Source organism: Acartia tonsa, chromosome 4, assembly GCF_053477335.1.
Source record: "Acartia tonsa isolate MP-2025a chromosome 4, ASM5347733v1, whole genome shotgun sequence".
NCBI classification, from domain to species: Eukaryota; Metazoa; Arthropoda; class Copepoda; order Calanoida; family Acartiidae; genus Acartia; species Acartia tonsa.
In genome coordinates this window covers 52,205,851-52,221,412 of record NC_137263.1, presented here as the reverse complement: position 1 = coordinate 52,221,412, position 15,562 = coordinate 52,205,851, and the positions used below count along the sequence as shown (strand labels likewise).

At 33.2% G+C, this 15,562-nt stretch overlaps 1 protein-coding gene across 1 annotated transcript; it reads right to left on the bottom strand.

Moving 5' to 3' along the window:
- Positions 1-7,131: 7,131 nt before the first annotated feature.
- in (inturned planar cell polarity protein) lies at positions 7,132-14,501 on the bottom strand. The gene is made up of 7 exons (XM_080158941.1): positions 14,369-14,501; positions 12,593-12,784; positions 10,661-10,691; positions 10,289-10,351; positions 9,554-9,621; positions 8,462-8,546; positions 7,132-7,926 (listed from the first exon to the last, which is right to left on the bottom strand). The coding sequence occupies exons 2-7, from the start codon at positions 12,766-12,768 to the stop codon at positions 7,879-7,881; spliced, it is 471 nt and encodes a 156-aa protein (XP_080015067.1). The 5' UTR covers positions 12,769-12,784; positions 14,369-14,501; the 3' UTR covers positions 7,132-7,878.
- Between the last annotated feature and the right edge of the window lie 1,061 nt (positions 14,502-15,562).

The following is a 15,562-nucleotide window of genomic DNA, read 5'->3' as shown; positions in this document are numbered from 1 at the left end:
ATCACTGTTTATGGACATACTAACGTTTTTGGGACTTGTTTACAGAGATGCTTCGCTTATAATATTGTACTTTGTTGTCCTAGGAATCAAATATTTCAAAAATCAGATCAATCGGATAATTTTATCATATAATTATTTGTTATTAAGTTAAAAATCCACATGTTTAAAATGGACGTACGGACATTCTGGAAACGATAATAGAGTTGCTACGCTTTCTAAATCGTACCTAACTACTACAGGAATCACCATGCAAAGTTTGAAATCGATAGGACAATTCTGACATGCCTAAATTAACGAAAAAAGCTATCCGTTCCAGACGGACCGACCCTAATTATAGAAAAGCTTTGCTTTTAAAAATACAATTTAAATTAATCAAAATGATCAATCTATTTTTACAAGATCATATGCATCGCCACTAGACTTTCAGGGTTGAGCTTTTTGTTTTTGTTTTTGTGGGGCAGTGGAAAAGCATAAAGCTTTTAGTAAGAAAAATATTACTATCTTGTATCATTTGTACTTAATTTGCGCGATTCTTTATGGATTAATAAATCAAATGAGAATGATTAATATTTGTTTGTTATAAATTTCCCTAAAACGACTGGAACAAATTTTTGGTTGTAAATAATGCTTTTGCATTGAGTTGAATTTATTTCTTTATTATGCCTAAAATTTACAAGGATAAAACAATTAAAAGATAAAAATGGATATATCATTACTTATATCTTACAACATATTTCCATGTTCTCCAAAAAAGTGAAACTTGCAGCTGGCTATAATATCAATAATCCGATCCCCTCTCATCCTACTGGATGAACGAACTTACCAAGTTCCATGTTAGCAAGATAAATTTTTCCCCTATCATAATTTCAACGTATATTCTACATCCATTAAGATAAATTTACTTCACAATAACCTTAACTCTTTAAAACCAACCAATAAACAAAGATAATGGAGTATTTAACAGTCGTTGGTAATAAAATACTATATTATTGCATATATCTTAATAAACCTAAAATCTTAACAAATTTTATTTTTTATGAAAATTTTTTTATATAAAATTTTTATTTTAAGTGTATCACTTTTACAATTAACTTATAGATATTTGAGGTATTTTAACTTTTTTTCACTATTTTATGGCCTACAGAATTTGTATCTGTGTTTAATATTGAGAGACAGATAATAAACAGAATGTTGAGACATGAGTATTGTGTTTAAACTCAGAGAAATCCGTACACCTGGTTTATCTCCTCCCCTCTCCATCTCTCTCTCTCTCTCTCCTCTCTCTCTCTCTCTCTCTCTCTCTCTCTCTCTCTCTCTCTCTCTCTCTCTATCTCCATGACTCTTCTCTCTCAAACTTCTTATTCCCTCTCTCTCTCTGTCTAAACCTCTCTTTGTTTCTCTCTATGAATAGTTCTTTATCTCTTTCTATTATTCTCTGATCCTTTGCTAATATCTCTATCCTATTCTCATTAACACTAAATATTCTTGTCTCTCTCTTTTTGGACTCTATCTCCTCTATCTCTCCGCCTCTGCAACTCTCTCTCTCTCTCTCTAAACTATATGATTTTCTTTTTAACACTCTTTTTATCTCTACCTCTTCTCTCTCATAGACTCTTTGTATCACTACGTCTTCTCTCTCATAGACTCTTTGTATCTCTACGTCTTCTCTCTCATAGACTCTTTGTATCTCTACCTCTTCTCTTCCATAGACTCTTTGTATCTCTACCTCTTCTCTCTCATATACTCTTTGTATCTCTAACTCTTCTCTCTCATATACTCTTTGTATCTTCACCTATTCTCTCTCATAGACTCTTTTTGTATCTTTACCTCTTCTCTCTCATAGACTCTTTGTATCTCTACCTATTCTCTCTCATAGACTCTTTGTATCTCTACCTCTTCTCTCTTATATACTCTTTGTATCTCTACCTCTTCTCTCTCATAGACTCTTTGTATCTCTACCTCTTCTCTCTCATAGACTCTTTGTATCTCTACCTCTTCTCTCTCATATACTGTTTGTATCTCTAACTCTTCTCTTTCATATACTCTTTGTATCTTCACCTATTCTCTCTCATAGACTCTTTTTGTATCTTTACCTCTTCTCTCTTATAGACTCTTTGTATCTCTACCTCTTCTCTCTCATAGACTCTTTGTATCTCTACCTCTTCTCTTTTAAAGACTCTTTGTATCTCTACCTCTTCTTTCTCATTGACTCTTTGTATCACTACCTCTTCTCTCTCAGTGACTCTTTGTATCTCTACCTCTCTCTCATAGACTCTTTGTATCACTACCTCTTCTCTCTCATAGACTCTTTGTATCTCTACCACTTTTCTCTCATAGACTCTTTGTATCTTTACCTATTCTCTTTCATAGACTCTTTGTATCTCTACCTCTTCTCTCTCATAGACTCTTTGTATCTCTACCTCTTCTCTTTCATAGACTCTTTGTATCTCTACATCTTCTCTTTCATAGACTCTTTGTATCTCTACCTCTTCTATCTCATAGACTCTTTGTATCTCTACCTCTACTTTCTCATAGACTCTTTGTATCTCTACCTCTTCTCTCTTATATACTCTTTGTATCTCTACCTCTTCTATCTTATAGACTCTTTGTTTCTCTACCTCTTCTCTCTCATAGACTCTTTGTATCTCTAACTCTTCTCTCTCATATACTCTTTGTATCTTCACCTATTCTCTCTCATAGACTCTTTTTGTATCTTTACCTCTTCTCTCTCATAGACTCTTTGTATCTCTACCTATTCTCTCTCATAGACTCTTTGTATCTCTACCTCTTCTCTCTTATATACTCTTTGTATCTCTACCTCTTCTCTCTCATAGACTCTTTGTATCTCTACCTCTTCTCTCTCATAGACTCTTTGTATCTCTACCTCTTCTCTCTCATATACTCTTTGTATCTCTAACTCTTCTCTCTCATATACTCTTTGTATCTTAACCTATTCTCTCTCATAGACTCTTTTTGTATCTATACCTCTTCTCTCTTATAGACTCTTTGTATCTCTACCTATTCTCTCTCATAGACTCTTTGTATCTCTACCTCTTCTCTTTCAAAGACTCTTTGTATCTCTACCTCTTCTTTCTCATTGACTCTTTGTATCACTACCTCTTCTCTCTTAGTGACCCTTTATATCTCTACGTCTTCTCTCTCATAGACACTTTGTATCACTACCTCTTCTCTCTCATAGACTCTTTGTATCTCTACCACTTTTCTCTCATAGACTCTTTGTATCTTTACCTATTCTCTTTCATAGACTCTTTGTATCTTTACCTCTTCTCTCTCATAGACTCTTTGTATCTCTACCTCTTCTCTCTTATAGACTCTTTGTATCTCTACCTCTTCTCTCTCATATACTCTTTGTATCTCTAACTCTTCTCTCTCATATACTCTTTGTATCTTAACCTATTCTCTCTCATAGACTCTTTTTGTATCTTTACCTCTTCTCTCTTATAGACTCTTTGTATCTCTACCTATTCTCTCTCATAGACTCTTTGTATCTCTACCTCTTCTCTTTCAAAGACTCTTTGTATCTCTACCTCTTCTCTCTCAGTGACTCTTTGTATCTCTACGTCTTCTCTCTCATAGACACTTTGTATCACTACCTCTGCTCTCTCATAGACTCTTTGTATCTCTACCACTTTTCTCTCATAGACTCTTTGTATCTTTACCTATTCTCTTTCATAGACTCTTTGTATCTCTACCTCTTCTCTCTCATAGACTCTTTGTATCTCTACCTCGTCTCTTTCATAGACTCTTTGTATCTCTACATCTTCTCTTTCATAGACTCTTTGTATCTCTACCTCTTCTATCTCATAGACTCTTTGTATCTCTACCTCTACTTTCTCATAGACTCTTTGTATCTCTACCTCTTCTCTCTTATATACTCTTTGTATCTCTACCTCTTCTATCTTATAGACTCTTTGTTTCTCTACCTCTTCTCTCTCATAGACTCTTTGTATCTCTACCTATTCTCTCTCATAAACTCTTTGTATCTCTATGTCTTCTCTCTCAAAGACTCTTTGTATCTCTACCTCTTCTCTCTCATAGACTCTTTGAATTTCTAGGTCTTCTCTCTCATAGACTCTTTGTATCACTACCTCTTCTCTCTCACACCCCTTCATAGACTCTTCTCTAACACCAACAACTTGATCTTTCTCTCTCTCTTTCACACTTCTCTAACTTCTCTTTTAGCTCCTCACCTGTTACACTGATTATTGTGTTTAATACCCCCTCCCCCCGGCACCATTCCCCAGCTTGTTTATACTCTTTCTTTTTCTTCTTGCTTGCACCATCCATCTTACCATTTGATTAATCTACTCTATAAAACCAAGACTCAAATCAAGATTTTCAAACTTTTGATTTCCCTTTACTATTCGCTCTCTCTCTCACACACACATACACTCTCTCTCTCTCTTTCTTTCTCTCTCTCTCTCTCTCTGTGTGTGTGTGTGTGAGTATCTTGATATATATCTCTTACCATTTCTCTTCCGTATTCTTTTCAAATTCCTTTTCACTAGTGCCACCTTTTTAATTCTCAAACTTCCAGGGATACAGGGACATGTTAATGGCAGTTGAATCTGGGGATTTATAATGTACGTGGATATTATGACAGGGGAGTAATTGTAATCAATTTCGGTTGCTAACCCGGAACTCATTTAATGGTCATTTCGTTCATTCAGTAGGAGGGGAGTGGATAAGGGTATATGGAAGGTATCAATATGTTAGCCCGTTTCGAGTTTCACATTATATCTGGTGTAACATCCAAGTAATAATTATTGTTTCTCTTATTTAAAATGTATCATATGCTGTATTTACCTGACTAATAGATTTTTAAAAATCCAAGCTTAGAATAACTTTTGATTTTAAGACCTTTGTCTGTAAGTCCTTACAAATGCATTCCTCTAGATCTGAAAAGACAAGCGGTGGGTACAATTTTTATGTCTTTAGTTATGGCGCAGGTGGGACTGAGATTCGAACCAATCATCTCAAAGATTATGCTACAAATTACACTATGCTCCATTCAATGCTACAGCCGTAGGCATAATATTATTATATATGTTTATTCTAAAATTTTTTGTCAAGGAAAAAAACCTGTCTTCTATTTACCTATCCCCTAACCCCTAAATAATCTTAACAATTCTTCTCTCTTTTTACTCTCGCTCCCTCTTCCTCTCTCACTCTCTCTCCCTCCCTCTGTCTCCCTTTTATTCTCTCTCTCTCACTCCTTTATTTCTCTCTCATAATTAAAAAGGAATTTGTATAATTTTCTCTCTTTCCTTTTCACCTTTATCAGTGGAAATTTTTTTCTCAGAATTTTACTTTTATTTTTAAATTTTTAATGTTTATTGTTTAAGCAGACTAACAGACATACTTGTAAAGTAGTTTTACTTTTTAGAAACAAAACACCTCGGGGCTAAAAAAACTGGTTGTAATCTTATAATTGTACATTCTATATCTGTTTATAATACGATAAAAGACATAACTATTATCGCATCGTATTACAGACAGCTTTACGTTTATGGAGAATTTAAAATACAAGCAGGGACTAATTAATTTTGTAAAGAAAATATGTGTACGAGGAAAATTGTCTACTAAAAATACAATATATGATACTAGCGGCTTCGCCCTTAGCCTCTAGGGGCTTTTTCCCCAAGAGGTATAATTACATCTTCTATTACCTACCCAGCTTAAAAAAAATGCGAATGGATCGCAAATTTTCGCAAATAAATGGCGAATTTTAAAAATTTGTAAAAATTCATAAAAATTCGTAAAAAAAAATGGGGGGGATTTTTTTGTTATTGAGGGGGTTAGGGATGTCCACCCCCCCCCCCCCCCCCCCCAAGAAAATAGCCTAAAACCACCACAGAACCAGTCCAGTAGGTATATTTCCTGAAGAGTAGAATCCGATCGGTTATAAGTGGTTACCGAGATCTTAAGGGACAGACGGACAGACATCATTCTACTTTGTATTATAGATAATGGAAATTTTTTACTAGGCTTATTAAAAACTCTCTCTTCTCTCTCTCCTAATGAAATTGTGTAATCTATTCTATTTAACTTCATATATTTCAAGGATGACAACATCCATAAAAGCAAAACTCAGAAACGGTAGGACAAATGAACATTAACACTTGTAGAGTGTCAGTTAACCTAATAATTAGAATATATGTAAATGTATAAAAATCAAAAAAAAATGTAAGTCCATTTTTTGAAAAATGCTTAAATACAGGATAATAATTAAGGACATACTTACACTTTTGGGAATTGATTATAGAGATGCTTCGCTTATTATATTGTACTTTGTTGTCTTAGGAATCAGTATTACAACAATCAAGTCAATCGGTTTATTATATCATCTAAAATTTTGTTGTCAAAATAGTTAAAAATTAACAAGTTTATAATAGACGTACAGAAATTCTAGTGACGATCATAGAGTTGCTACGCTTTCTAAATAGTACCTAAGTAACGAAAAAAGCAATCCGTTCCAGACGGAAGGACGGACGTACAGTCCGTCCCTAATCATAAAAAAATCTTCGCTTTTAACAATCATTTGTATTTTTTTTAAATATTGAGTTTTAATAATAAAAAAACACAAATTTTCTAAAATATGAATTTACTTAACATATTAGATAAACATGTAAATTTTAAGTTTTGAAAATTAAATTGTTATGGTTTTGCTTTGTTTGTTTGTAGATGTGTTTCTTGAGCTACATCAGACTGGTAAAAGGAAAAGGAAATAGGAAAATGGCTTTTTATAGGTTATTTTAGGTTAGGTTAGGTTATATTGGGTTAGGTGATTGCCCCACAGGGTTAGGTAATTGGCCCCACAGGGTTAGAGCCCCCCGCAGGGGCTAGCAATAGGAGAAAAGCTACTGTGAAAAAAAATAGAATCGCCCCATAAGGTGCGATGTTACGAAAGGTTACATGTAACTTTGTAGAAATATTATGTTTAATAAATTAATGAAAAAGCTATCCGTTTCAGATGGATGGGTGTACCGACCCTAATTATAGAAAATCTTTGCTTTTAACAATGATATGTTATTTTTTTAAATACTGAGTTTTAATAATACATAAAAAAACAAATTTTCAAAAATATGAATTTACTTAACATATTAGATAAACATGTAAATTTTAAGTTTTGAAAATTAAATTGTTGTGATGTTGCTTTGTTTGATTGTAGATGTATTTCTAGAGCTACATCAGACTGGTAAAAGGAAATAGGTTTTGTTTCTGCTTTAAGATTTGTTCTGAAATTTCTTCTAAATCTGTGTCTTGTTACATGTACCCCATAAAATCTCCACTATTTTGTTACAGAAGTGAAGACAGTTTTACTTGTAACTGTAGTAAAGGTAACATTTAAAATTCCACTCTGTTCTGTTACTTTAGTGATGTAACATGTTTTAGGAAACAGGTTTTGTATTATTTGATATAGTTTCGTGTTACAGGTTACATGTTACATGTTTCAATGTTGATGTAACTGAATTCTATGAAAAGGTTACACCAGGGAGGGATGGGACATTGGGCTTTTTATTACACTAGTCCCCAAAGTTTTATAATAACGTTTTCTTATTCGTTGGCTTAACAACTTTGGAGGCTTTGATAGGTTAGTTTATTTAGTTGAGTTTTCAAACGTTTCAACCACTAATTTTAATTTACAGAGGGGCTAATTTTGTGAATGATAATTGTAGTACTTATGGTAATAAATATTTTTTGTTACTAAAAACAGTTGCATGTAACTTTATTTGAAATAGTACGTTTTAAATAGAAAAATGTACAAAATGGTTTTTTTATGTTTGGTTACACTGTTCTTCAATATGGTGACTGATTCTGTGGGTGTGTAATGGATATATGTTACATGGATATTTGTTACATGTGCATTCCGAAACAAAGTCTGTATACAAGTTCAACCATAACCTAAACAATAAAACAAAAAGTTTAATTCAGAACCTAGTAAAAGTGTCTGACTCAGATTATGAGGTCAAAAAAAAATGACAAATGAAAGGCCACTAATAATTTTACGATTGGTCAATTACAGTGTATACTGGCCTCTCATTGGTCATTTTTTTGACGCCATAATCTGAGTCAGACACTTTTACTAGAATCTTTAATTCATAAAGAAAATTTTCCATAACTTTTACTTTGTCATGATATTCAGATTATTTTTATATTTAAAACAGAAGTTACAAAATAATATTACCTCTTTGACGGAGTAATAGTTTGTAATAGTTTTAATATGTCATTTGCTTAATTTTGTCTGTACTACAATCTAACCCCCCCCCCCCTCTAAGTCTTAAAACAAACGAAAAAAAATTCAAGTAAAATATGTCCCTTGCAGATGATATTTACATTTCTTTATGCTTGACACAACACTAATATGGTTTCTAGAAAAATCCACTTTATTATTTTTTTATTATTTTTAATTACAGGATTTAATGTTTGAAAAAAATACCTGTGGAGCAGTATCTTGGTAACAAATATAAACCTCTCTTGACTGGCTGCTAGGGCCGCTAGAACCTCCAGAATATAATCGTCCTAGCATCAATTAAACTTTAAAAATTAAGTTTATAAACTTCTTTATAGTGTAAATATGTAGTAAAATTAACTTATTAATCCTAAAAAAAAACTGTTTAATAAGTAGTAATAGTTATTTCTCGCATCGTATTATAAACATCTTTACGCGGATATAGAATGTACAATTTTAAGATTTAAACCAATTTTATATTCGTAGAAAGCTGGATATGATACGATGCTAGACTCAGTATTTTCGTATGGATGAGAACCGGTTCTTATCCACCGGATTCGAATGAATACGAGAAAAAGTTTCATACAATTCATTATATCTTATATTTTTTATAAATTGAAATTTTCTTGTTTAATTGTTTTTCAAAAGGTTATTTATCTTATAAACGGTTTCTGCATAATTTCTCTGTTAAATTATAACAAATTGAATAAATTGTAAGTAATTATGGCAATTTGGGAAATTTTAAATTCAAAAGAAGCCATGTTCGATTATTTCATAAAGAGAAAGGTTAGTATATTCGTTCTTTTGGTTTAAATTTTGTATGAATTAAATCTTAATCCTTTAGAATATAAATTTTAAAATTTACTTTTTTTAAATCACGTCTTCTCAATTGATTTGTTTTCTTTATCCTACATTTTTTTAATTCTAAAATTCTTAATCAATATTTTGGAGGAAAAAAATCATAGATTTAATCCTAAACTGACTCTTTAGATCATTTTAGTGGTGTGCTAGATTGGGTTGAGCCAACTTTCCACCAATGAGAGCACAGCATTTCATGAAATGCCGCGCTGTGATTGGCTGAAATTTCATTGGAAACAATAGGAATCAGGAAGACTATAATTGACCAATGACAAAATTTATGCTGGCCTCTCATTGGTTATTTTGTCGTATGACGTCATAATCTGAGGGGAGGGACTTTAATCATCTTCGTAATCAGTCTTATAATTGGTAATTTCGCTATCCGCGGACAACTGTCAAAAATATGATGCTAATAAATATATTAAGGTTTAATTTGTTCCTGTGACCCAGTAGTCAAGTCTTTCTGCCAGGGAGGAACCTTTACCCGTACCAACGTGGAACAGAATACTCTAAAAAAAAGAACAAAATTTATTTTTTTTATATACAGAGTTTTTAGTAAGGGAGGGACGGGAAATTTGGCTGTTTGATAAACTAGTCCCCAAAGTTTTATTACTTATTTGTAGGCACTACAAATATGGGGACTTTTATTTATTTTTGATTGGTTGGTGCATTAAGTAAAAAACATATTTGCTTCGCCCCTATCCATTAGAGGAGGATGTAGGAGGTCAGGAAAAATAGCCTAAAACCACCTTGAATATATATAAAGCTTTCCTGAAAGGTACATCCAATTCGGACCAGTATTTTCTGAGGTATTTAGCTTCAGACAGCAAAAAACTTACTTCTTTCTATTATAGGATAAGCCAAGGTATTTTATGGACTTAGAGGATATTGTGTATTACTTTTTAAAAATTTTAATAGTTATATTTTATTCTAGATAGCTTTCCATGGGTAATTATTGGGAAAAAATATAAGATTAAAACCAGTTTTGTTAACCTCGAGGGGCGAAAGGCCCGAACTAACAAAACTGGTATTAATTTAACGATTTTTATTTCAATATTCATGGAAAATTTTCTGCAATTTGATGCTGTACATAATTTTTCAGTATGACTGATAACCGGTTCTAATCCACCAGATATTAATCGGTTTGGAAGCAATACTGGAAATAATGTTAGATACCTGTTCTTGTACTGGTAGCTGACTGCCATTAATCCAGGGGTTACCACGTTTTTCTGTTCCTCTATATCATCAAACTTTGTATAATTTATAGGAAATAGTTTAAAATATTATCATCGGATATTAAAATGAAAAATTATAAGATTAAAACCAGTTTGTTAGTACCGAAGGCCAAAGGATTTTTATTTAAAAATTCGTTGTATATTGTGTGTAATACGATCTGTACATGATTTTTCACTATGACTGAGAACCGGTTCTAATCCAGCAGATATTAATCGGTTTCAAAGCCATGATTTAAAAATATTATACTAATATAAAGTTTTTCGTAACTCGATTAAATACGGCGTTAATTTTAAATAAAAGTTCTAAATTCCTTTGGTTAGTTCTCATTTGAGCCTCAAAGTTTCTGAAATGAAATAAAATAAAAACATTGGAAACAGACGAGATTAGTTATTTCTCGCATAGTACTATAAACAGCTTTCCGCGGATATAGAATGTACAATCATAAGAATAAAATCAGTTTTTTTGCCCCGAGGTGCCGAAGGCACCGGCTAAAAAACTGATTTTAATCTTATGATTGTACATTTTTATATTCGTAGAAAGCTGGATATAATACGATGCTAGACATAGTTTTTTCGTATGGATGAGAACCGGTTCCTATCCACCGGATTCGAATGAATACGAGAATAAATTAAAATATTTGAAAATGAACAACATAATTTACAGAAAAACGAGTCTTCTTACAAAGCCATAAGATTTTAACGTTTTAATTTAATGTAAGTTTGACTTAATTATAGCGTTTGATAAGCATATTTTTAGCACGATGCCATGTATCCTTATACTAGAGTAACAGGATGTTTGTTTGTCTGTGTGTCTGTGTGTCTGTGTATCTGTGTGTCTGTACCGAAGGATCTCGCTAACCGCTGAACCGATCAGGTTCTCCTTAACAGGGTAGATTCTCATATGTTCCGGGACAGTTTTTTAATTATTTTGGGGGAGGGTACCACCACCCTCCCAAAAGAAATCACAATAAAATCGAAAAAAATTTAGGTATTTCCGCCGCATAGTGCCGCTAGCGTAGTCTCTAGAAGCATGAATTTAACAGCTGATAACATAGACAAATTATTTCTCAGATTAGATATTTAAAATAAAAAAAAAAACATTTAAATGCCACTAGAGGCCTCTAGGGGCGTGGCCAATAGTAAAATATAAAGAGACTATTTGACTTTAAATTATATTTCCCCCTCCACCTAAAATTTGTATACTCCTTAGATTAAAAATCATGGGTTGGGGGGGGGGGGACTGTTGAAGTAAACTCGTGATTGGTTTGTACAAAGTAACAATGTTTAACTCTGCCGTAATTGAGGGATATAAAATTTAATGTTTTATTTCTGAGCGTACATACATGCTTTATGCACGTACTAGCGGCTACGCCCCTAGAGGCCTCTAGTGGCACTTTAAATGTGTTTTTTTATATTTAAATATGTCTATGTTGCGTTTGGCGTTTATGTTTCGTTGAACTCTCTTTCTAAAATCAAGAAACGTAAAAAAAATTTCGATTTTTTGTGATTTCTCTTTGGAGGGTGGTGGTACCCTCCCCCAAAATAGTTAAAACCATCCCGGGACCTACGAGAATATATCCTGTTAAGGAGAACCCGATCGGTTCAGCGGTTAGCGAGATCCTTCGGTACAGACACACAGACAAACATCATATTACTTTAGTATAAGGATATCCAGGGATCGAAAGGGATAAGACAATAGCCGACAATAATACATCCCCAATGTATATACACAAAATTACCCCTTATGTTGATTACAACTACTAGTTGAAACGTTTGGACACTCAACTTAGTGAACCAACCAATCAAAATTGAATAAAAATCCCCAAAAGTTGTTAACTTCTTAGGCAAACGAATAAGAAAACGTTATCATAAAACTGAGGGGACTAGAGTAATAAACAGCCTAATGCCCCCTCCCTCCCTGCGTACTTATAACTTTAAACTAAATGTGTTTTTAGAATTAGATAATTTAATTCCACGGAAATTTAAAACGAACATGTTACATGATTTTTTAATTTGAAAATCGAATATTTAAATTTATTTAAGTTATTTGTCACATCGTATTATAAACAGCTTTCTGCGGGTACCAAAATGAAAATAATTAAGATTAAAATCAATTTTGATTAAAACAGGCAAATTTTCACTTTAACAATCGTAGAAATTGTAATTGTAATACGATGCTTGATTTTCAGTATTGCTGGGAACCGGATAATAATCGGTTTCGAAGCCATACTGGAATATATTTTACCCGTGGATGATTTGGCAGGCAGATCTAAAATTTTGCATGACCGCGGCATGGAGAGAGCCAGCTGTCCCACCTGCACCTGGTGCCTGCTGCTGCCTGGTCAACTGTACAGGTGCCAGGTACACTGCGTCTCCGTGGTTAACATCCAGGTAGTGAATGACAGAGTTGACCGGGCCCATGGATAGCTGGGTACTCCTGAATGAGACAGCGTAAAGTGCCTTCAAAAAAATTGACGTCATACAATAAAATTGACCAATGAAAGGTATTTTATCGTATGACGTCATTTTTTTTAGGCACTTTACGCTGGGTACTCCTGAATTAAATTAATTGTCTGGCAATTTTCCTCAGAGTGACTTGTTGATCACTGAAACCCCTACCCCTTATTTTCAAATAAATTAAATATAAGGAGTGGGATGTATTTTCGTTTTTGTTATTACTTCAGGTCCAGTTAGGTTAGGTTATGTTTGGTACTGGGTAGCCCCATAATATTAGTGTCCTCCCAGCATAGAATAAAACTTACCAACCCTGAACCTTACCCCATTTATTTTCAAATTATTTAAACCATATAAATGGATGTTGAGTTTTTAGTGCTCAATTAAATAAATGTTAATAATCCCATATAGTTGGCTGTTTGATTTTGTTTATTTGCAAGAAGAGATTTAGAAAATTCTACACTCCCTTTGGCACTAGGTGTCCTTTTTTATAAAATAATTAAGAAGCGTCACATATACAGACACCAAGGAAAAAAGGTAATTTTAAGTAATTGGAAAAAAAATGCTAAATACACCTATTCCTTTTTTGTAGAAGATTAAAATTTTGAAATTAAACTTCATTATTCATTATCCAACAGATTACAATGTTAAAATATTAAAAATCCAATAATGTCATTGTCAGATTTCAATTTCATTATATTATCAAACTGTAACTTAACTACATGTAAGAAAAAATCACATTTCCACCAGTCAAAAAGAATTATTATTTTAAAAATAATGATCGGGTTTTTGAAGGGGCGTCGTAGCTCAGTGGTAACGCACTGAGTTACGGTGGTGAGAGTTCGAGTTCAAGTCCCCATGTGGCAACTCGAATTTCTCAGTCGCAATGCATTCACACAACTTCCCCTTGGTTGTGCAAGAAGGGTGATAATTGGGTAGTTTGGATACTCCATGGTCAAGTACATAATATCAGTACAACCCTTACCCAAGCTCCTCAATGGAGAGCGTCATTCATTACGGTGACTTAATTTGGGACACCTGCCATACTCGGCGAGGGTGAGGTAAAAAAGAGTAGGTCCCTTGAGACAGCAGGTCAAGTACTTGTACTTGAGCGTAGACCTTGAGCTGGCCCTGGTGCTAGCATACAAAAGTGTCTCGTCCTACTCCATGACTATTTAGTTCCAAACACTAAGAAACTATGGCTACACACACACACACACACACACACACACACACATCGGGTTTTTTAATACAATAGAACAATATTAAGTAAGGAAAATTTAGTATACTAGTGACTGCCCCACTAGCTTCTAGTATTCAAATAAGATGAGGGAGGCAGAAAAAAATGTAGTCTAAAACCGTCACATAAGCTTAAATCTAAAAAAAATATAGTCTAAAACCATTCCGGGACCTATGTGAAGCTTCTATTTGAAGGAGACCTCAAACAGCTCAGTAGATATTTAAATTTCAAGCTTATTTCTTACTATTTTCTATAATAGGATTTAAATGGAAGCTGCTTATTTGACTGTACGAAAATGCAAAAAAAACCAGATTATTTGTAACAAACCTGTAATGAAGAATTGTATCCTCGTCTGAGGAATCATTGTCCACAACACTACCGCTGTTGTTATTGTTGTTGTTTACAGATGTTGATCTAGTTTATTATTTCAAAATTCAGCCACTTTTTAATTAGAACTGCTACAGATAAACTGCATTAGTAAATCAGGTCTTATGAAGATTTCAAACAAATTAGAAAATTTAAAAATGAAGCCCTGGAAAGTGTGACGTCATAAAATTACGTCTAAATTCATCATTTCCCACTTCACCTCTCATCCCTTCTTTTTAGACGTATTTTTAAGACGTCACACATGACACTTTCCAGCGCTTCTTAAAAATTTAATCAAATCTTTTCCTAATTTCAACATTTTTAAATGTGTAGCATCACTATAAGTATTTAATTGATTGTACAGTAAAAATTTTAATTTTTATCCCTTTTCGAATTCTTCAAATATTCCAGAAATAAGAGCACCATGAAAATTAAATCAATATTGTACATTATTGTATGCAATTCATTCATATTGAGTCTTCCATTTACATTTACGCATCTATGACCGTTGTCGGTCTTGTTTTAAGATTGAATTGAATTTTGTCAATTTCCTGTTGTTGTTATTATTATGGTAAACATCCCAGATAGAAGTTTCGTCATCAGTTGTCCCCTCCCCTCCGGATTCTCCCTCTCCTGGTACACCTGGTAATGGATTTATTATTACTTGGATCTTACACCAGATTATAATGTACTCTATTAAAATGAAACTTGTAACGTGCTAAAATAACGGTCCCGCCTCATCCCCATCCCCTCTTACTTGATAAACAAACTGACCAATAAATGACAGGGGAAATAGTTTACTGAATTTGAATTTTCGTCTGTTACAATATAGAAATTTTTTTTTTTTCTCGTAAAACTTCAAAATCAAGGGGCTTTCGGTGGTTAAGTTTATTAAAGTAATGTTTAGTCTCTACTGCAAACGTTTTTTGGTGTAAACTTATTATATTAGTGATGTTGTTGACAACTTCAATCCCTCCTAATTATAATATTACCTGCCACAGCAACGTCATGTGAAGTTGTTGTTGTTGTATTAATGATGTTGTTGCCAACTTCATTCTCTCCTAACTATTATATTACCTGCCACAGCATCATCATGTGAAGTTGTTCTTGTTGTATTAGTGATGTTGTTACCAACTTCATTCTCTTCTAATTATA